This window comes from Scyliorhinus canicula, chromosome 5 (genome assembly GCF_902713615.1).
Source record: "Scyliorhinus canicula chromosome 5, sScyCan1.1, whole genome shotgun sequence".
Classification (NCBI taxonomy): Eukaryota; Metazoa; Chordata; class Chondrichthyes; order Carcharhiniformes; family Scyliorhinidae; genus Scyliorhinus; species Scyliorhinus canicula.
This window is the reverse complement of record NC_052150.1, coordinates 103,981,598-104,005,930: the sequence shown is the minus strand read 5'-3', so window position 1 is coordinate 104,005,930 and position 24,333 is coordinate 103,981,598. Positions and strand designations below refer to the sequence as shown.

At 43.5% G+C, this 24,333-nt stretch overlaps 1 protein-coding gene across 1 annotated transcript in view; it reads left to right on the top strand.

The window, feature by feature from the left end:
* The window catches only part of tspan13a (tetraspanin 13a), an 86,629-nt gene that overhangs the window by 46,836 nt on the left and 15,460 nt on the right, over nt 1–24,333 (top strand). The window contains exons 2-4 of the mRNA XM_038797470.1: nt 799–966; nt 7,268–7,348; nt 16,806–16,919. Coding sequence (XP_038653398.1) covers nt 799–966; nt 7,268–7,348; nt 16,806–16,919 — 363 coding nt within the window. The remainder of the gene's footprint in view (nt 1–798; nt 967–7,267; nt 7,349–16,805; nt 16,920–24,333) is intronic.

The following is a 24,333-nucleotide window of genomic DNA, read 5'->3' as shown; positions in this document are numbered from 1 at the left end:
AAAATAGTATAAAACTTTATATGTGTTTTTAAAAAAGCTGGTACCATTTTGTTTATACATGTAAAGTAGAAGAGGAAAGGAAGTAATGATTATGTACAAAACATTGTTTGGTTACAGAGCACTGTACACCACACTGAATTGTGGAAAAAGTAATAACATTATAAAGATGGTACAGTATAGATTTTCCAAGAGGATGTGGAAGTGGGAAAATTGTCAAGAAGTGACTCCCGAGATACTGGAACTATTTCCAATGCAGCAGCTTAAGCTCCAGTTTAATACAAAGTTTGAGAAATCCTGAAGTTTTATTTGTGAATTAGAAAATTATGGGCAGGATTTTTCAGGTACGCTCGCCCGGCGACCAGAAATTCTCGCTTGTGGTCAACGGACATCTATATGGTCCTCGTCCCTTCTATGGCGATCTTGAGGTGGGCGTGGCTGCAAAATCCAGGCCCAATGTTTTTTTTAATGGGAGCCAGACAAGAGATCATCAAATTCAAATCATTGCTCAGAGGGAAGAGAGGGCGCAGAAAAAAAATTATTTAGAGGGTTATTAGGGTACAGAATGCTTTGTCACAGGAAGTGTTTGAGGCAAAGACTTCATTTGTTGCTTTATTTTGAGGGGAAATTGGAAAAATATTTGTACTTAAAGGACATGTAGGAAAATGGGATTGGCTTTTGATTGTTGGAGCAATGATCGAAAGAACTCCCCTTTACTGTAAACTTTTGTGATTCTGAGAACAAAATTATCATCTGAACTTGGCTCTCTGTAATTCTAAACGTATGCTTTTCTTTTTACAGCTGGTGAGTCTGTTGCTGATTGGAATTGCAGCATGGGGTAAAACCTTTGGACTCGTTACAAGCTTCTCTGTTGTCGCAGGAGTAATTGGTGTGGGAATCTTTCTTTTCTTTATTGCTTTGATTGGACTATTGGGAGCCATTAAGCATCACCAAGTGTTGCTGTTTTTTGTATCCTTTAACAGAAAATAATTAATATTTACTTTGATCATTGAGACAGTTCAAAAAATGGGTTTTAATGATGCATGGAAGAGAACTGGAGTAAGTACAAAATAGAAATATACACAGTAAAATGCACCATTCATTTTTTTTATAATTCTGTTATGATTGGGTGCAAAAAATGTCAGTGAAACCATGAGGCAGCATTGATTTGTTGGATGATTGGATGGTGTAGTGGGTTAGGTGCTGGTCTTTCGCCTGTGTTCACGTTGCTAACTGAGTTAAATAGGATGAAAGGCTATTGGGTTTAAGATTCTTTCACATATTACATTTACATAGTTTCAATCCTGTTTCTACTGGTGATGTGTCCAGTCCACAGCTTTAAAAAAACATCTCTAAATTGGTTATCTTATTCATAAATCACAGAATGACTGGTGTGAAAATGAACCAATTTCAGACGTGCAACCATGATTTGAACCAGTGTGATATGGCTGAGACATATTGGAATTGGATTAAACATCGGTACAAAAAAAGCCCTGTTATATCCTGGGATTACCCATGAGCAATAGCATCAAGGTCTCCCTGTGCACATTAAAGTGGACATCTCAAATCCATTGAAAATGCCATATAATCCACAGGGGCTAGTTTCCCAGGGGTATACTTGCAGAGCCTGTTCCTTGCCCATGTACAGCAACTGATCATTGTGTAATCAGAGCCTGACTTTTGAAAGTTCTAAGCAGATTTTCTGAATAACTCTGGCACATGCTGTGTGTATTCCCGATTAGTGTTTAATCTTGAATAATAGATTCAAAGTTAATTGACTGTCCTGTACACATTCAACAGATCTAATTGTACACATGGTTAGAAGCAAAATACTGCAGTTGGTAGATGTCTGAAATATGTGTACAGTATGAGCTTAGCTCCATTCCTCAAGCTTCCAATTTGAGCCATCCTTCTAAATGGTGTCCATGTAGACTGCAGTTACTTATTTGTTTCAAACTAATTTGAGTGTTGGGACCAGATTAAATGAAAAAGGTACCAAACCAAATGTAAACATTTTTGCAACTAATCCTTATGACTGGTTGCGTGTCAATATATCTTGAGTCATGCTGCGGTATTGCAGTGTATGCTCTGTTATTATATGAAAGAGAATAACATGTAACGATGGTAGGTATCCTGATGGTGACAGTCCTTTGACCACACCTCCCACATTCCTTTTACAGTTGACCTTGGATTGGTGCCTTTAAGTGCTTCCTCTGCCCACATTTCTAAATCATGTTCCAGTAATCAAATACAAAATATCCATATTGGAATGAAATTTGGTAGAGCATTGTCCAGTCCAGACCAGTTGGTGCACCACCCGTAAACTCCTGAATAGATAATGGGGAAGTTGGTTCCACCAGCAATGATCTTAGTGGGTCTTGATTCCAAAGAATTTTGTGTGGCATTAGAAGCACATAGAGGTTCTACCTACTTAAATGGCCAAACTGCTGCAAGACAAACCATGTGAGAGAGCTGAAAGGTTGTCAGAGTGCTTTGCTTTCTGCCTCCATTAAGTTTTACAAAGTTGATGTATACTTCTCAAGTTGCACAATGAAGAAGGCAAATTGGAGCAGTCTTGTCCAACCTCCTGTGTTAGGTAAATATTTTGAATTTGTTCACGTGATCATTTTTGATACTTGGCTCAGTATGTGTGGGGTGCATTCATCCATTAATGCAGCTCGATCAAATGAAAAATCAAACATTGGTGAATTAGAAGCTTGTCATTAGTTGGATTTTCTATAGCAAATGCACATTTCCGCATGATCCAGATATTTATGACTATTTTCTGCAGTGATAAGATTCAGCATTGGAATACTTAGGGCTGAATTCTCCGCTCGCAGGATTCTCCGTTGCGCCAACAGCACACCAGCGGTTAGGAATTTCCCGCAGTGTGGGCTGCCCACGGTGAGAAACCCCATTGGCCGGCTGGCGGGACGGAGAATTCCACTGCTGGGGGGAACATGCCACACCAGAAAGTTGGTGCGGCGAGACGGAGAATCCCACCCTTAATTCTTGTCACCAGATAATAATCTTTATTGTCACAAGTAGGCTTACATTAACAATGCAATGTGAAAGCACCTAGTCACCACATTCCGTGCCTGTTCGGGTCCAGGGAGAATTCAGAATGTCCAATTCACCTAACGAGCACGTCTTTCGGGACTTGTGGGAGGAAACAGGAGTACCCGGAGGAAACCCACGCAGACATGGGGAGAATGTGCAGACTCCACACAGTGACCCAAGCAGGAATCGAGCCTGGGACCCTGGAGCTGTGAAACAACAGTGCTACCATGCTGCCCACTAACCCTACTAGCTTACTCTATGCAGCAATATGCCATAACATACTGAGTAACTGGTTTCTAATATTGCTCTGTGACTACAATCTACCTACTCACTGATCAAAACAAACCTCTATCAAATGATGTGTCGATACAATGCAATAAAAGTAAGACGGGAAGAAGATCCTTTGGCGTGTAAACATTAACATAACCTATTTTTAAAAAATATATTTTAATTCGCAATATTTTCATAATTTTCACCATACAAAAGAGAATCAGAAATAGATCAACAGCAACAATATGTAAAAGAGAACAGTTCCCCCCTCAACAGTCAACGGCAACCAACTCCGAAAGTGCATAATAAACAAACCCCAAGAATTGTAGAACCCTTCCTTCACACAACCCCCCCCCCCCCCCCCCCCCCCCCCCCCTCCCTCCAGCTCAAACATCACTTTGGGGTCAAAAACTCTTCCTTGATTTTGTGAGGTGCGCCCTTTGCATAAATTTCAACTGTTCAACCCAGCCTCGTAAACGAGGTTGCGGCATTTACCCAAAGCAACACCTCACTCCACAGTCCCTCTTCCATTGCCTCCCCAAGTCCTCTGCCCACTTCGCCTTAATCCTCTCCATAGATATCCTGTCCTCCTCCAGCATCCTCCCATAGATCGCCGAAACAACCACCCTCTCCACCTACCGGTGGCAGCGCTGCCTCCAGCAAAGAGGAGACCGGCACTATCGAGGTCGGGAACACCTTCCTTGCAAAATCCTGAGCATGCAGGTACCTAAACCCCCCTGCGGCAATCCATATTTCTTTCCCAACTCCAGACTCACGAATCATCCATCAAGAAACAAGTCCTTCATTTCCTTGATATTCCCCTACTCGTCCCATCACTGAACCCTTGCTTCCACCCTCCCATGATTCCCCCTAATCAGCACCCCCCCGACCCCCAGCTTAAAATGAAGCCTAAACTACTTCCACATCTCCAAAGTGGCCACCACCATGTGACTCACCGAGCACTTTCCTGGAGCTATCGGGAGTGGCGCCGTTGCCAGCATCGGGCCTCCCCCTCCTTGGTCCCCTGCACCTTCTCCACAATCGCCACTTAATAATAAGACAACAAGTTTGAGAGGCCCAACCCTCCCCACCTGTCGCCTCTCTGCAAGACACACCCTCCTAATCCTGCCCCCCCCCCCCCGGATAAACGAGGAGATCAATTTGTCCATCTCCTTGAAGAAGGATTTCAGTAAAACGATTGGTAGGCACTGGAATAAGAACAAAAATCGTGAAAACGTTCACTTAAACTGCCTGAATATGGTCCTCCAATGATGGGGAGAAGTTCTCCCACCTTGACAAATGAGCCTCCACCTTCCCCACTAGACTAGTAAAATTATCTCTTCGGAGGCCACCCCAATCCCGAGCCACCTATACCTCCAAGTACCGAAAGTGGATTGGCACCAAACGAATGGCAACCCTCTTACCCCAGCCCCGACTCCCATCTGGGAGACCATGATATACTCACTCTTGCCAAAGTTCAATTTGTACCTGGGAACGTCTTGAATGTTTGCAGCAGCTCAATTGTACTCCCACTGATGTGCTCGGTTCCAAGATATACAATAACAGACCATCAGTGTGTAAGGATACCCTATGCTCTATCTGACCCCACTTCACTATCCCTTCCATAGTCCCGAGCTCCTTAGAACGATGGACAAGGGCTCTACAGCCAGTGCAAACAACAGTGGGGGGCATAGGGCACCCCTTCCTCAACCCCTGTGCAGAGCAATGTGCCCCGAATTCGTACTGTTAGTGCGAGCGCTCACCATCGGCTCCTTGTGCAACAGATGTACCCACACCACAAACCGTGACCCATTTCCAAATCCTTCCAATGCCGCCATCAAGTAATTCAACTCTACCCAATCAAAAGCCTTCTCTGCGTACAGTGTCACCACCACCTCCGTCTCCTTTCCCCCCGCCGGAGACAAGATCACATTCAGCAACCTCCTCACTTACGAGAACAGCTGCCGTCTCTTCACGAACCCAGTCTGATCCTCCCCAATCACCTTCGGGAGACATCCCTCCAGCATTACTGCCAAAACCTTTGCCAATATCTTGGCATCTACATTCAATAGGGCTATGGGCCTATACGACCCGCACTCCTATATACTATTCTGCCAAATGTACTTTTCCTGTGCTGTAAAATTCTAAGTAATTGGAAGGGAGAAAATTATTCTAAAAATGGAAAGAAAATGTCAGGACAGCGGTTGAAGGAAATTGGAGCAATCGTGTGTGTATGAAGTAGTTGGAAAATGGTTTGTGCCTGCACGTGGGTAAGTTAATGGATCCTATATGCTGCCACAGGAAGTTAAATGCATTGTGGGGAAAATAAATATCTGGCAATGGTCCCTTTGTTTGACTTCACAGAAAGCGTGGTTAGTCTAGTTATGCAGGATGACACTGCTCTAATATTTGCTTAACACGTTGATATCCATGAACAAGAAAATGTATTACCAGAATTTAAGGCTTTTCACTATTTCCTCCATTTTTAAATAAAGTGAAAATTATTACAATTGTTCACGTATCTAAGTTGAAGTGTTTACCGACTTCGAAAGTTTGACTTTATTTATTCGTCCAGGAGAAGCCATTTAAGCAAAATATTAACTCCATTAGAATGACCAAATCTGAACTAATTTTCTCTGAAATTCAAGAAGGCTAACCTGTTGATTTAGCAGAATGACCAAACCCTATCCAGCTGCTTAGTTAGGATTATTAACGCTGATTGAAATTCTGATAAGCTAGTAAAATGAACAAAATCCTTAAAATTTAATTGCCTTTGCATATTTGCAGAACAACTGAGTCCCTCTGCTGGCTGAACTACAGATAATTTGGGAAGATGGCTGAATCAAGGATGCATGTAAACAATAGATGGGACATTTGGGATAGATCAGTTTCCAATGTGTGTAAATCAAATGACTCTACTCTGTTCTTGGACTGTTTAGGTATTGAGACAACTAATATGCCATGGCACTGTTTCATAGGATCAATGAATCTCTACAGTGGAGAAGGAGGCCATTTGGCCCAACAAGTCTACAGCGATCTTCTGAAAGAGCACTCTGCCCGATCCCCGTAACCCACCTAACCATTGGACACCAAGGGGCAATTTAGCATGGCCAATCCACCAAACCTGCACCTCTTTGGATTGTGGGAGGAAACTGACGCAGACACGGGGAGAACGTGCAAACTCTAAGGCCGGAATTGAATCCGGATCCCTGGTGCTGGTAGGCAGCAGTGCTAACCACTGTGCCACCATGCCGCCTATTTGTGGAATTTGCATTATTTCCACAATAATGTGCACAGATGAACAGAATGAGGAAGACTATAAATAATCATTCATATTCGAGATTAAACAGGCACCTGTTAGAAATATAATGAAGTATTGCTTCTGTAATTTAACATTGTATTGATTAACTGAAAATGAAGCTGTAGTTCGGGTAAAATTACATTTTTCCCTCTCCTGTCTACTGTACTCTTGTTAATGATTGAAGTGCAGGAGAGGAACAACCTGTGATTGGAGGAGCAGCCACTTGAGAACCTTCAACCTCTCTTAATCTGTCTTACTGGCATTTTGGTTCTTGGGGCCATATAGAATATCTTCAGGGGCTAAGATCTGGGCCACAGGTTGGACAAGCCTGAGCTAGTTTAACTCCCCTGTCCTAGCCTCATGACCTTGTAAGTACTTTTTATCTTCAGGTGCTTAGCCAATTTCCTTTTGGAAACCACAATTGAAACTGTTAGGGTATTTCAGACCATAACCACTCTTGAGAAAAATGTATTACTTTCAAATTTATAGATAAATGACCAAAAATACTTAACATAATGACAAGTTGGCTGATTTTGTTCAGGTCAGATATTTTCTGATGTGGTAGTTGCCTATTAAAATATATCATAAGATCAGCAAAAGATTTTATTAATATTTGCTTCCTTAACTACTGATTATCAGTATATGATCATTTTGTTCTTGGTATTTGTCGTCCAGTTCTCGATCTCCTGCGCAAGTCTTGCACTTAATGAGAGTCAACAGGTGAGAAAATTAAGTTCTTTGTTATTTTTGCAAATTCAGAAATGGTTCTCAATTTCTCTGTTGCGTTGAGTTGAACTAATTTTTCATTTTCTGCTTAGCGACCGAGCTCTTTTATACACTTGATTTGACAACAAGAATTTTAGTAGCCTGAATGTTAGCCTTCTCAGTTCTGAATATTAATCACAGATCCATTGAGAAATTTATAATTCCTGTACTAGCCAGGGTTTGAGACCTAGCGGTCTGGCAGATACAGACCTCTGTTGTTTGTATCTACTCTTCCAAGGCCCACTCCATGTTGAGGCCGATCAGGAGGCAACTCCTAGGAAGATTGTGCTATCTGGTGCCCTGCTGTAAAGTACATGCTCAGGGAATCCATTTGGACGTTCTGACAAGTTCCTAAAGCCCATTGTATGGAAATTGAAAACCTATAGATCGTCATAAAATTGACCCTTGAAAACTATTACATTATATTTAGTGTTATCGATTTGAAAAAAAAACTGGTAAATCTATGAGACTGATAGGATGTGTCATGACACTTCACAGTTTCTATCTATAAGTAAATTGGTGGCACCTTACATTTGCTGCCCTTTCACCTTCTCAATTTGGATTCAAGTCTGACTCTGATGGATGTCTTTTTTCTGGATAAAATTAGTTAGAACAGTCTCTACTCACTTCTGGGTAGACGTGGAGTGACAATATAAAACTCCTACTATTGGGTAATAAATTGGTAGACTCCATCAGAGGTGATAGAATGGCTGGTGGTGGAAATGGCAGTTTGCCCTGAGGGAGCTTAATTGTTGTTTAGTTGTACAGAGAACCCCTGGTTAAAACCTCATTCTAATAGCACGTTTCTGCATGGTTTGTAAATTGAGGAACTTATCGAAATAGTGCTGCCAGACTTGACCACCCACTTTTGCTTTAGTGCAGTTATTTTATTTTATTCTTTTTTATTATGGAATGTGGACATGACTGGCATTTGTTTCCCATTGAACTAAGTGGCTTGCTAGGCCAATTCAGAAAGAAGCACAGAGTCAACCATATTACTGTGGATCTAAGAGTCACATGTAGGCTAAGGTAAGAATGGCATTAGTGAACTCGGTGAGTTTTTACAATTGTCAACCATGGTTTCATGGTCACCACTACTGAGACTGACTTTTAATTCCAGCCTTTGTTACTTGAATTTAAATTCCACCAATTGGCCTGGTGGGATTTGAACCCAGGCCCCCAGAGGATTGGAACCTAGAACATACAGTGCAGAAGGAGGCCATTTGGACAATCCAGTCTGCACCGACCCACTTAAGCCCTCACTTCCACCCTATCTCCCTAACCCAATAACTCCTAATCTTTTTGGACACTAAGGGCAATTTAGTGTGGCAAATCCACCTAACCTGCACGTCATTGGACTGTGGGAGGAAACCGGAGCACCTGGAGGAAACCCGCATAGACAGTGACCCAGCTGGGAATCGAACCTGGGACCCAGGCGCTGTGAAGCCACAGTGCTAACCACTATGCACGTTAGCCAGGGACACCGGATTATTAGTCCAGTGACACTACACTACGCCACTGTCACTCCCTATTGTTGGAGTGAGGGGGCTCAGGAAGGGGAGCAAGGATGTTGGGAGAGTGAAACTGTGAGAGGGCGCAAGATGTTTGGGGAGAGAGAACAGGTGAGAGGGATCAAGAGAGATATGAAGACAGATTTTGGAAAGATGTAAACGCAACAGGGTTGTTGTGGGTGATATTAACTTCACTATATTGTCTGGGACTGATTTAGTGCTAGAGGCTTTGATGGGCCGAGTTTGTAAGAAGCATCCAGGAGGCTTTCTGAAGCAATATGTAAATAGTCCAATTCGGGGAGGGGCCATATTGGACCTGGTATTGGGAAATGAGCCCAGCCAGGTGGTTGAATTTTCAGTAGAGGTGCATTTTGGGAACAGTCACCATACATCCGCACGTTTTAAGGTACTTGAGGATAAGAATAAGAGTAGTCCTTGGGTGAATGTGCTAAATTGGGGAAAGACTAATTACAAGCATATTAATCGGAACTGAAGAATTTAGATTGGGGGCAGCTGTTTGAGGGTAAATCAACATCTGACATGTGGGAAACATCAGTTGATTAGAATTCAGGGCCGGCATGTTCCTGTGAGGATGAAGGATAAGTATGGCAAGTTTTGGGAACCTTGGAAAACGAGGGATATTATGAGCCTAGTCAAAAAAGGAAAAGGAAGCATTCGTAAGGTCTAGAAGGTTGAGAACAGATGAAGCCCTTGAAGAGTAGAAGGAAAGCAGGAAGGAGCTTTAAACAAGGAGTCAGGAGGGCTAAAAGGGGTCATGAAAAGGCCTTGGCAAACAGGGCTAAGGAGAGTTCCAAGGCATTTTATACTTATATAAAGAACAAGAGGGTAGCCAGAGAAAGGGTTGGCCCAGTCAAGGACAGAGGAGGGAGGGAATCTACGTGTGGAGCCAGAGGAAATGGACGACGTACTAAATGAGTACTTTCATCAGTATTCACCAAAGAGAAGGACTTGATAGATGATGAGTCTAGGGAAGGATGTGTAGATAGTCTGGTGATATCAAAAGGAGGGGGTGTTGGATGTCTTAAAAAACATTAAAGTGGATAAGTCCCCAGGGCTTGATGGGATCTACCATAGAATACTGAGGGAGCCAAGAGAAGGAATTGCGTGGACCTTGACTGAAATCTTTGTATCCTCATTGGCTACAGGTGAGGTCCCAGAGGACTGGAGAAGAGACAATGTTGTTCCTTTGTTTAAGAACGATAGCAGGGAAAATCCAGAAAATTATAGGCTGGTTAGCTTTACGTCAGTGGTAGGGAAATTATTGAAGAAGATTCTTAGGGACAAGTTTTTCTCACATTTGGAAACAAATGGACTGATCAGCAAGAGGCAGTATGGTTTTGTGGAGGGGAAGTCACGTCTCACTAACGTTTTTGAGGAATTGGCGAAGATGATTGATGAAGGAAGGACAGTGGATGTTGTCTACATGGATTTCAGTAAAGCCTTTGACAAATTCCCTCATGGTAGACTGATACAAAAGGTGAAGTCACATGGGACCAGAGGTGAGTTGGCAAGATGGATACAGAACTGGCTCGGTCATGGAAGACAGAAGGTAGTAGTGGAAGCATGCTTTTCTGAATGGAAGGCTATGACAAATAGTGTTCCGCAGGGTCAGTGCTTGGACCGTTGTTGTTTGTAGTATATATAATGAGTTGGAGGAAAATGTAGCTCGTCTGATTAGCAAGTTTGCGGACAACACAAAGATTGGTGGAGCTGCAGATAGTGAAGAGGATTATCAGAAGATACAGCAGGATATAGATTGGTTGAAGACTTGGGCGGAGAAATGGCAGATGGAGTTTCATCTGGACAAATGTGAGATAATGCATTTTCTGCAGATGGGAATTAAACAGTAAATGACAGAACCCTTAGGAGTATTGACAGGCAGAGAGTTCTGGGCAACTTATCTAACTGGGGGGAGACTTTGGGGTGCACCGTTGTAGAGGGAGGTGGGGGTCCTCATTCATGAGTCACAGAAAACTAGCATGCAGATACAGCAGATAATAACGTGAATGGAACGTTGGCATTTATAGCTAAAGGAATAAAGGTAAGGAAGTGTTGTTGAAACTATACAAGGCATTAGTGAGACCACATGTGGAGTATTGTGCACAGTTTAGGTCCCCTTATTTGAGGAAAGATGTAATGGCATTGGAGGAAGTTCAGAGGAGGTTCACTAGATTGATTCCAGAGATGAAGGGTTTGTCATATGAAGAGTGATTGAACCGTTTTCCATTCAGAAAAGCATGCTTCCACTGCTACCCTCTGACTTCTATGACTGAGCCAGTTCTGTATCCATCTTGCCAACTCACCTCTGATCCCGTGTGACTTCACCTTTTGTATCAGTCTACCACGAGGGAACTTGTAAAAGGCTTTACTGAAGTCCATGTAGACAACATCGACTGTCCTTCCTTCATCAATCATCTTGGGCAGCACGGTAGCATTGTGGATAGCACAATCGCTTCACAGCTCCAGGGTCCCAGGTTCAATTCCAGCTTGGGTCACTGTCTGTGCGAAGTCTGCACATCCTCCCCGTGTGTGCGTGGGTTTCCTCCGGGTGCTCCGGTTTCCTCCCACAGTCCAAAGATGTGCAAGTTAGGTGGATTGGACATGATAAATTGCCCTTAGTGTTGGGTGGGATTACTGGGTTATGGGGATAGGGTGGAGGTGTTAACCTTGGGTAGGGTGCTCTTTCCAGGAGCCGGTGCAGACTCGATGGGCCGAATGGCCTCCTTCTGCACGGTAAATTCTATGATAATCTGTGGAATTTGCTACCTCAGTCTGCGGTGGATGGCGGGGCAGTGAGAAAATTTGAGGAGTTAGACAGATTTTTAATTGATAATGGGCTGAAGAGTTGTTGAGAAGAAGGAGGACGGTGGAGTTAAGGCCAGCGTGAGATCAACCATGATCGAATGGCGGAGCGGACTTGATGGGTTAAATGGCCTAATTCTGCTCCTGTATCTTATGAGCTTACAGGTCCACAGATCACTGAAATCGGCAATGCAGGCAATAAGGTAGCCAAGAAGGCATAAGGCACGCTTGCCTTCATTGGTCATGGCATTGAGTATAAAAATTGGCAAGTCATGCTGCAGCTGTACAGAACCTGTTAGGCCACGTTGGGAATATTGCTTACAATTCTGGCTGCCACACTACCAGAAGGATGTGGATGCTTTGGAGAGGGTACAGAAGGCGTTTACCATGATTTTGCCTGGTCTGGAGGTTATTAGCCATGAGGAGACGTTGGATAAACACAGATTGTTTTCACTGGGATAACGGTGGTTGAGGGACGACCTGATAGAGGTCTACAAAATTGAATGGCATGGACAGAATGGATAGTTGGACCTATTTCCCAGGGTGGAAAAGTCAGTACTAGGGGACATAGGTTTAAGGTGAGAATGGGAAAGGTTTGAGGAGATATGTAAAGCATGTTTTTTACAAGAGAGTGTGGAGTGCTTGGAATGCGCTGGCAGGGGAGTTGGTGCAATACATGAATAAGGTGGGATTCAAGGGATACAGATCCCGGAAATGCAGAACATTTTAGTTTAGACAGACATAATCGGCGCAGGCTTGGAGGGCCGATGAGCCTGTTCCTGCGCTGTGCTGTTCTTTGTTCTAAATGGGTTCTGCGCTGTGAATTATAAAGGCAGAACCCAGAAACTTTGCCAAAAGTTTATCCCTCTCTCTCCGCGCGTTTTTCCTGTTGTTGTGAAACTGACCTGAAATCGCAGAGGCTGAAGCAGAAATAGACAAATCCAGACACATCTCCCACCCCGGGATCCCAGCATTTCCCTCTGCATTCTAACCAGGCAATATTCCTGGGTTTAGGCAGATTGCAATGCACTCACCAAAGCCCTGTTCTCAGCCAGAGGACGGACGGGACTCCCTCTCTCAGTCTCTCTCTCTCTGTCCGTCCCCACAATCTCCCTCTCTCTCTCTCTCTCTCTCTCTCTCTCTCTCTCTCTCTCTCTCTCTCTCTCTCTCTCCCTCTCAAACAAAGACAAGGCAGCTGGGAGGAAGTGGAGCCTTGAGGAAGTTCTGCTGATGCCCCCATCCAATGGATGCCCGGGGCCAATGCACCATCGCCCCCCCCCCTCTGCACGCCGCTACCCCCCTACCCCTACCCCCCTACCTCTACCCCTACCCCGACCCCCCTACCCCCCATCTCTACCCCCACCCCCTACTCCCTACCCCTACCCCCCCTACCTCTACCCCCCTACCTCTACCCCCACCCTACCCCCCCACCCCCCCTACCCTCCTACCCCCCTACCCCCCCCCCCGCACTCGATGTAGGTAACTGAACGGCGCCAACCATCATCAATGGTTGACGCCGTTATAAACCTACTTTGATTTTCGCCGACGTGACCTGTGGCCACGTCGGCGGGACTTCGGCCCATCCGGGCCGGTGAATAAAAAAGCTTAAAAAAACAATGGCATCCCGCCGGCGCCAGCCATTATCCGAGGCAACCGGCGGGATTTGAAGAACGCCGTTTTATGGCGGGTGGGTGAATCTTTAACATGGCGGGAGTGGCAATATCGGCGCCGCCGGCCGATTCTCCGACCCTGCGTGGGGTTGGAGAATTTCGCCCCTTGTTTAATGTTGGCTTTCTGATGGAACAATTGATCTAAAACCATTCCCCTGCCTTCTACCCCATAGCCCTGCACATTTTTCTTTTTCAGATCGTAATCCAATTCCCTCTTGAATGCCTTGATTGAACCTGCCTCCACCAAACTCACAGGCAGTGCATTCCAGATCTTAACCACTTGGTGCATCAAAAGGTTTTTCCTCATGATCATAGAATTTACAGTGCAGAAGGAGGCCATTTGGCACATCGAGTTCACTGGCTCTTGGAATGAGCACCCTACTTAAGCCCACACCTCAACCCTATCCCCGTAACACAGTAACACCACTAAATCTTTTTGGACACTAAGGGCAATTTAGCAATCCACGAATCCACCTAACCTGCACATCTTTGGATTCTGGGAGGAAACTGGAGCACCCGGAGGAAACCCATGCAGATGAGGGGAGAAGGTGCAGACTCTGCACAGACAGTGACCCAAGCTGGGAATCGAACCTGGGACCCTGGAGCTGTGAAGCAACTGTGCTAACCACTGTGCTACCGTGCTGCCCACATGTTGCCAATGTCATTTCATTTGCCCATTGCCTTTCATCTATGCACATTGGTTCTTTGTCATTCCAGCAATGGGAACTGCTCTGTCCCGACCCCTCATGAGTTGGAATATTTTGATCAAATCTCTGAACCTTCTGTTGTCTAAGAAGAGGAGTCCCAAATTCTCAAATCTGTTCCTCACCCTGGAACCATTTTCATGACACTTTTTGCAGATCTTTCTAAAGCTTTTACATCCTTCCTAAAATGCAGTGCCCAGAATTGGACACAATATTGCACATGAGTATTAATTCCACTAACCTCTCTGCCCGTTTGAAGTTCTCCACTGCTCCTCACAGTTCATAATATTTCCAAGTTTTGTATCATCTGCAAATTTTGGAATTGAGGCCTGTATCCCAAGGTCCAAGTCATTAATATGTCAAGAAGAGTAGGGATCTTAATCCTGACCCCTGGGGATCCCCACTATAAATCTTCCTCCAATCTGAATAGCAACAATGAACTACTATTTTGCTTTCTGTATCACAGCCAGTTTCACATTCAGGTTGCTGCTGCCCCTTTATTCCATGAGCTGCAACTTTGCTCACACGTCTGTTGTGTGGCATTTTATCGAGTGGCTTTTTTCAAATGGCTTTTGGAAGTCCATGTATATTACATCACAAGCGTCACCATCACTGACCGTCTCCGTTACCTCATCAAAATACTCCAAATTAGTTAGACATGATTCGCCCTTAACAAGTCCATGCTGGCTTTCCTTAATTAACCTGCATTTGTCCCTGTGACAATTTTGACCCAAATGATCATTTCTAGAAGGTTCCCTACTTACCAAGCCTGTAGTTGCTGGACTTCTTACCTTTACCTTGAACATTTGCAACTCTCCAGCACTCTGACGCCATCCCCGAGAATTATGACCAGTGCCTCCGCAGTTTCCACACTCGCTTCCCTCAGTACCGTTAAATGGACCTCATCCAGACCTGGTGTCTTATCAACTCTGCAGGTAGCTCATCCAAAACATCCCCTTTATCAATTTTAAATGCTTCCAAGTGACTCTGAACCACCTCCTCTTTCCCCATGAAATGCCCAGCATTTTGTTTTTGTTACTGGTTTATTAATTGTGATGCAATGATCACTTCCTAAGTGTTGCCCTACTGACACTTGATCCACTTTGCTCACTTTATTCTGAAGAACCAGATCCAGCAATGCCTCCTTTCTCATTGCATGTCCTGCCTACAAACCTCTCTGCTGTTAGATTTGTTTTGAGTAATGTTTTAGGAAGATATTGTAACATTACTTGAAAACTATTTATTTTTATTGGTAATTCTTAAGTCCGCAGATGCTTGCCACGGTGCAGATGCAAACCTGCTACTAATAGCACAATGATGTAATCCATGTATAAATCAATTGTTTTCTTTTTGCAAGCAATTTTCCATTGAAATAGACTTCAATTTTGTAAAGTAAATAATTCCCCCCTCCCCTGAAAATGTATATATTTAAATTATTGTTCTTCTCCCTGCCTTTCATTTTGCCCTGTCCCTTCCTTCAGAACAAAGTCATGACCCCATATTTAGACCAAGATCTCTGCGGAAGTTCTGCTACCATCCTTACCCTGCTTGGTGATTTTTCTGCTTATTTCCTAAATTGTCATGGTGGCCCAATATCAAGTGAAGGTCTGCAACTTGTTATTTGCTGGTTCTGGTCTGCCCAGCACCTGCTCTCTACATCACCCTATAACTTCATTTTCAGGGCTGTAGTTCAGTGCACTGCTGGCTTCACGGTTTACTGTTGTGTTGGTCCTGGCCAGAAATCCATTTCCGGGCTGAAATCTATTTCTACACTGGCTTCTGGGCTAACAGTGACTTCACCCTTTGTTGCTGTTTTCTACAAGATTGTATTCTCAGCTGGATTCCATCCATTTAGGTCCTTGATCTATTTCTGCAATCTCTGTTCTCAGATCCATCATTAGAAAAATTTAATTCTACACTGAAAGGCTTCCAATCTGCTCCTGTTAGTTCTTACCGTATCTTGGGTACTGCTTCAAATTGCAGCACAATCTCTATTTTTATGCCTTCCGCTTCACAGTCAGATTGAGTTGGGCCGGTTATTCCAGATTCTACTGCAAAGACTGATTTTGTATTCTCCCCCTTTCCCTGCTGCTACCCCATGGACCAATTTCCTCATCCAGACTGATTCCTTGGATTTATCTTTTACCCTGCGCTTGATCCCTGAATTTTACATCCTTTGCTTCTTGAAATTAATTCCCATGATCCTCACCCCATTTCTGAGAATACAGATATGCCTGTGCCCACTGTTGATGGCTGAGATCCTTTGGTCACATCTGCTAGCTCAGGGTTGAAATTTGATTGACTCACCCTTGGCCCTCCAGCAGTGCATGCACCGATACTCTGCCCGTGACTAATTTCTTCCCCACAAGTTACTGCAAACACAGTTCATCAGTCCCTCAGGCTGACTCCACCTACCTACAATTCCATTTTATCCCACCACAGAACCACAGACTTTAACTTTGCACTCAATCGTACTGTCTAATCCTTAGCCTTTGTTTATGTAAAATAAGTAAAGGAACAAACTGACATTGTGGGAGGTGTTGTCTTTTCGATGAGATAGTAAATTGAGGTCCTGACAATCTGTTTTCTCATTTCTGAAGCGCTTTTGGATGCCCTGAGACATTAAGACAGCACTATATAAATGTAAGTTCTTTTCCTTACCAATTGTATCAAAATGCAAGATAATACTGTTGTTTTCTTTCAGAACCATTTTCTGGAAGTGGGATGGAACAAATCTGTGGAAACCAGAGGGGATGTGGAAGGATATTTAAACTGCTGTGGCTTTAATGAAATGAACATAAACGAAACCTGCAAAGCAGTAAGTGTACAAAACATCAGATTGGAATCCATGCTCTAACTTATCACCTGTCCTTTGGTGAAAAGTCTTTGAACCAACAATTCATTTCTGGTTGTTTCTAGGCTGCACAAAACTGCAAATATTTAGGTCAGTATGTATCAATGTGACAGAACTGGTAGTTCAGGTCTTTAGACTGAGAGTAATAAAGTCAGAACATTGCAAAACCCTCAAACATTCCTTTGGGCCACTTCACACTGGAGCAAGTAATAGTTCTACCCAGTGGCAAGCTGTCACTTTTAATAATGTGCCGATAAGGTAGTTTTGTGTTGGAGAAAGCAGATGCTTCTATCCACATGCAGAAAACATTCACTGGTCAGGAAGAAAAGCTCTGAACTTCTGTCCAAACATGCATTCACAGCTCTTATTTGATCTCCATGCAGGTCTGAGAAGTGCTTGAGGTTATTGGTGGCAGGATATAGTATTTGAAATGCATTCCCTGTGGTTGATCACTGAGGTCAATCAATCTCTTTCAACACTGCATCTCGGTCCTTGTAGCTGAAATCCTAGCATTTATCTTCACAACTTTAGGATCCCAAAGCCTTGTGTGTTTGGAGGGCTTTCTGCCCTGTTAGATAAAAATATCTTGCCTCCTTTCTACCCACTCCACCAAAATCCCCAGTGCAGCATTGGAAAACCTTGGTATACATGTTTTTCCATTGACAACCATTGTTCTTTCTTGCAAATCCAAATGGTGTTGCCACTTGCAGCAGCCCTAGTGCACCTTCCCTCAAAAGATGTTGGCTGGCTTTAAGTAACACTTACAAGAAATTATAATTTCTTGTGGCTCTGTGCTAATGTGTGCATTCTGTGAACAGCACATTTAGTGCTGGTTCCACAGCAAAATCATGATCGTTAGCATGATGTATTTAAATGGGTGTGGAGTAATCCACTCATTGTAGGGATGTCCAGTTTAGCTTTCTCTGTCTTTAGAGTTTGTCTCAATAATTCTCCAGATATTTGTTTCCAATTGTTGCTGTTTACTTGCTATAAATATGGCGGTTAATAAGGTCGCCTTTCTTAATCCTAATTATGAGTATGCTTTCAGAGTCGCCAGGTATCTCTCGATACCGCCACAAGGTTCAACCTGAATACCGATCAAAGAGCCAATACACCAGTTAGTTAGTTCAAAGCCAATACTACTTTATTTACACACAGTATGATTTACTCATGCACAATAACACGAGAGGCTAAACTATATCTATCACTAACACCTATACTTCACTTCGGGTGCCCACTTAGGTCAGAGGAACAATGGCCATTGTTCGGATCTGAGACTGTTGGGTTCGAAGAGGTAACAGGAGAACAGCTAAGGTCATCTGTCTGGTAGTGAGCCTTGAACTTGAACTTACTTGCTTTTGGTGGTGCTGGTGGAAGGGTCTCTCCGCTTGAGAGCGAAATCCAAGAGAGTGAACCTTTCGTGGGGGTTCCTTCTTATACTTGGAGGGGCTTTGCGCGCTTTTAGGCGGGCCTTAAATTTGGTCCCAATTAATTGGGCAGCTTCTTGATCATTGTCATCAATCTAAGCCAATAAAGCGGTGGGTGCCTTGATGGCTGGGTGTGTCCTAAGTGGCCATTGGCCTTGCTTTATTTGTGTCTTCTGGTTGGGGTAGTGGCGCCGGACTGTCTGGAACAGTATTGGCTACCTGAGCACTCGTTCTTTGTTTCCCGGAGATGGGCCATCAATATGTAAATCGACCCAGAGTTTTGGTTCCGTCTACAGTCTGTCTTCCAAATATACATTCAGGCTCTGTGCCTGCTTGTTTGCTTTGCATTGTCCATTTTCCGTATAGGCTCTGCGAGTTTCCATTTTATATACTGAAAGTGGCCATCCCAGATGGCTACACAATTAATATTTATTTTAAAAACATTTGACCAGTGAAGATGAGCAATTTGTACATTTCTATATTTGATATTTTGTTTCAATTTCATTTTTTTAATGTCCAGTTTCCAAACTTTATTTTCATGTCCCCTACTTATCTTAGTCATTTACCCAGTAGCTGCTATATGCAAATCTCAGGAGGACTCTGAAAAGAACATTAAAAAAATAAACTCCTAACAATCTAATAGACCTGTCATTTCTAAGAAACCTCTAACTGAATAAACTCTTATTCATAAAATTCAACTCTTATTAAAACATTTACTCGCATATCATATCAGGAAGAGATAAACATGTAATCACCTCTTAAAACGGTCAATCATAGCCCCTGTTGAGAGAAGTCGTTCAAAAACCTTTGAAACTTGGCCAAGCATGCATAATAAGCTTAGATGTCATAATAAACAATATGAAATCTGAACAGAGTCGAATGAAACTTAAAAAGCTAGATGACTTTTTTTTCTAAGCTACATCAGACGTCCTGTTAATCAAAGCAGTGCAAAAACAGATGGCTTTTTTCTTTTAGGTGAAAGGTTAAAGGGTTTTTTCCAATGTGAACAGGATTTTGGTTACTAAATTACTTCAGATAATTATACTAAAGATCCCAAGGTGTGTCTGCATCAGGACATGAAAATAATGGCGAATAAGGAAATTCAAGCTTCCCATAGGGATCACATTGGTGGCCCTGTCCTCAGTGTGGGGCTCTGGGTTTGTTGTGCCCTGAGTCAAGGGCTTCCTGACCCATGAAAAGACCACACAAAAATAGTATGCGGTGGGAAGGGAGAGGAAATTTGTTTTTGCAAAGGAAAACATCAGGATTTCATCTTTTTTGATTTTAGCCCCACCTTCATCAGAAGACAAAATTATGACCCGAAGACCAGTAAAAGTACTTTGTTATTGAACTAAGAACAATGGATCTATATATTTGTCATCATTCATGAATGATAGTGGTCACATTTGTAAGGATTTGCAGGATAATTTTGTATTTTATTGGAAAATATACATGACCTAGAAATAACCATTTACCTGGTAGTCAAAGTGTCTGGACCGGGATTCTCCCACACCCAGCGGGGCGGGGGGGGTCCCAGCGTGTTGGAGTGGCATGAACCACTCTGATGTCGGGCCGTCCCAAAGGTGCAGACGTTTCCGCACCTTTAGGGGCCAAGCTCTCACATTGAGGGGCTAGGCCCGCACCGGAGTGGTTCCCACTCCTCTGGCTGGCGTGAACGGCCTTTGATGCCACGCCAGCCGGGGCTGAAAGGACTTCGCTGGCCGGAGTAAGTCTGTGCATGTGCCGGAGCGTCAGTGGCTGCTGATGTCATCCTGGCGCATGCGCAGGGGAAGAGGTCTCTTCCGCCTCTGCCATGGTGAAGACCGTGGCGAAGGCAGAAGAAAAAGAGTGCCCCACGGCACAGGCCCGCCTGCCGATTGGTGGGCCCCGATCGCGGGCCAGGCTACCATGGGGGCACCCCCCGGGGTCAGATTGCCCCATGCCCCCCCCCAGGACACTGGCGCCTGCCCGCGCCACCTGCTCCCGCCGGTAAGGTAGGTGGTTTAATCCACGCCGGCGGGAGAGGCTTGTCAGTGGCGGGACTTCGACCTATCGCGGGTCGGAGAATCGCGGCGGGGGGCCCGCCGACCGGCGCGGCGCGATTCCCGCTCCTGCCGAATCTCGGGTGGCGGAGAATCCGGGACACGGCAGGTGCGGGATTGACGCTGGCCCCTGGCGATTCTCCGACCCGGCGGGTGTTCGGAGAATCCCGCCCCTGGTTTCTAATAAACCACAGAATATTTGGTGTGAATTTGCTACAAACATGACCATAAATGTGATCATTATTTATTTTGAGTTTTATGATATTCTCTTTGGTTCAATGTCCCCAGTCAATTGTGTAATTAGATTTTGCTTGCATTGAAAACCAGAAGGTACTTTTTATTTCTGCTTGATATCTATTTAAACAATAACAACCTGGGGATGGGACCATAGATGACATGCTCTGTATATGTTAGCCACTGACATATCGCACCTAGCCTATGAAGAGAAGATAGATCGAAAAGCATTCTTATCAAGACAAATCATTCCTTTAAACCAAAAACTGGCCTGTTTTTATGAAATTTATGAATAGACGATGTTTTTGTTTCAACAGACAATTTCTTGTATATTAAAAATAATAAAGCTACAACATTATTGATTCCCTTGATGTGCGCCTAATATCGCTAAGCCTCTTCAAATTAGTTATTTCTTGCTTTTCTTTTACAGCTGGCTAAAACTCACACCCACATTGTCTTAGAGAAGGGGAACAGGTTATTTTCCTATCAGTATCAAGTTTATGATAATCAACAACTCTACAGCACAAATCCTCAGCCACAAAGACTCCTAAACTTCGTACCATAGGCAAACAACATTTCTTGTTTATTTAGCTGAGAATAGCTATAATGAAAATAATAGTTATCCGAAGATGCTTGCTAGTGACTGGCCATTTCAACTGACTGAACGCCTGGGGTCTGTTCAGTACTTCATAGTCCTAGAAACATGCATAATTAAGCAGCGTTTAATCATGGGATATATAAATTGGCACATCTCTCTATGGGAAGCCAATTAACATTTCAGATCTCCATGGCAGCTAGCCTAGTTTCATGCCTCACTGGCGTAATTTTACATTGATTTGGTTGTCTTATTATTTTAAATTGTGATACTTAACTGTTCCAATTGTTGACAATTTATCTTGACCTCTGTTTTTCCATCATTAATTCTCCAATCTTTATAACTTTCATCTTTTGTGCAAACATTTCATTCTGTACGCATCTATCACTTAATTCATTCTATCCATGAGTATCTGGAATCAATCTGTTCGGATCTTTAACATTACTGTTGATTCTTGTGTAATTAAAGTTATGATGCAATGCTCTTCACATTTTGTGGTCTTTGCCACCTTGTCCAATGGAACCCTTGCGCTCCTCAAAGTCTTCCAGCCATTCTTCCTTTGTGTACATCTCCTTACACAAGTTGATGATTCTCTTGTTACCTTCTCTCCAAGTTATTTTATTATTTCTGTAGTGATTCCATCAATCCTATTACTTTACCTGGCTTCAGTTCTATAATACTCCAAATATTTCATGCTCTTCAACATGAGACCCTAAATCATCCTGGGAAATGTATTTTTTTCTGGTCCTTGTTCTATCGGCTTGGCATTGTTCTCATACTGATCGTCATACAATTTCCATCTATTCTTCCTCCGATTCTATGATCAGAGTACCAACCCTCCTGTCAATTCCTCTTACTTACCTTCCCCTTCCCCAATCAATTCCATTATTTTCTCAGAGTGTCAGTTCTTCCTTTCCTCTGTCTTTGCTCCATTTCTCCACACTCAAACCAAAATAACCACATTTACCACACAACACGTACAGGAAGAAATGACCAACAAGGTTTCACGTTTAAAAAAAAAACTTCAACACAAATTAGAATCGTCATAAGCTAAGCCTGAATTGATAGGCAAATTACGGTTGGTATGAACTATAAATTGCACATTGAATAACAGATATACCAAAGACTCTCATGAGATTACAGATATTCTCATCATTCCACGCGCAAAGACTGTGTGATCCACAGTCTTTTCAACAACTTCCGTCTGTCTGATCTCTCACTTACCACTTTTATGAATTCAACACTCTAGTTGTGTTCACCAGAAGTTGCATTCTATCCAAGTTTCCTGGAGCTGGTCGTTTCCCGAAAGGCACACTCCTGCAGAATCTCCTTTGCTAGGTGACACCAATTTCCCCAGAGGCTCCTTTATCTGGAACTTTTGCTAAACCTTGTTAAACTGTCTGGCATAACTGAAACATGGCTGTAGAATTGCCCAATTCATAATCTCTGCTCTAACCCTGTGATGAGATTTCAAGTACATTAATTCTTAATGCTGATTTGTTATCCCTGCTTGTCAAGGATGCAATCATTTTGATACCTTTTCAGATCCCCAGCTTATTTTTAGGTTTCTTCTGATAATGCTTAAAACCAGATACTAATGATGCCCAGCTTCCAGCTTCTATGGAACTCAACCAGCCCCTCTCTTCTATTCTGGTACCCAGTCTATGACTTTCAATTTCATTTTCATCACTAACTCCATTATTTCCCGTACCAGCCTCCCCGGACAGGCGCCGGAATGTGGCGACTAGGGGCTTTTCACAGTAACTCCATTGAAGCCTACTCGTGACAATAAGCGATTTTCATTTTTTCATTTTCAACTCACTGACTACAGCATTCACATCTCCCATGATCAGCAAGCAGCTTTCTGTTTTATTTTCCTTTTCTATTAGTTCTCCCAGTTTCTGGCACTCTTGCTTCTTCTACTTCTTCATCTGAGTGCCTTTGGGCATGTGCATTGATATATAATATCAACATCCATTGGTCAGCATAGAGTTTCATCTTCAGCAGTCTGTCACTGTGATCATTTAAGTACATGGGAAGCATTTGATCAAAACATGGTTATCCCATCAAAGAAATCAAAACCAGAATATCAATGGCAAGGAATGCATTCTCAAAGCATGAAGAATCGGCCAACATAGTAATGAGGAAAGATATTGAGAAAATAATTATCAGGACTGATTTGAAGTGTCTTGTTGCATGGACTGAAATGTGGCTCCCAAGAAAAATGGATGTCCAAAACCTTGAAAGTGGTAAAATGTGGTCTGGTGAAGGATGGAATGGATAGGTTGGAGAGAATGCAAGAGCAATGAAGAAGTCTTCAGGATGGTGGTTGTGGTGAATCATAATAGCATAACTTACACTGTTATCACACATGTTGTACCATGCTTCTGTATGCTCGGCACACGAGCAGTTGCGCGGCTCTGCCCCTAGGGGGAGGTGTACTGGGAATGTACGGAAATTTGTACTGGGCTCCACCCTTGGCTCTGCCCATGACTCCTCCCCCCCCCCCCCCCCCCCACTGGTTGTATAAAGCTTGGCAGTCGGAGCCTTCCTGCCAGTTCATCTAGAGTTCACCTCGTCACAGGCAGGCTCTGTTGTTAGACGATTAAAACCACTGTTCACTTCTAACCACGTGTCGTGTGAATTGATGGTCTCATCAATTTAATCGTCTTAAGAAACAGTAAGGAACGACTATGGAATCAGCCCTCAAGCCTGATCGACTGGAACTCGACCCACAGGATGCAGAGGCAAAATAAATCTTTTCACATTGGCTCCGATGTTTTAAGGCCTACCTGGCTGAAGCAAGCACCACAGAAACGACGGAGGAGCAGAAACTCAGCCTACTGCACGCAAAGGTGAGCCATTGTATATCTACTCAGTTAAATTGTACCGGCTTATATACAGAGGCCCTGGCCCTACTCGACAAAATGTACGTGAGGCCCGTCAATGAGGTCTACGTGCACCACGTTTTTACTAATCGCCGCCAGCGCCCCACAGAATCGCTAGGAGAATTTCTAAGAGACTTAAAAGCCTTCTCCTGGGACTGTAATTACCAGGCAGTAAATGCTGCTGAACATAGG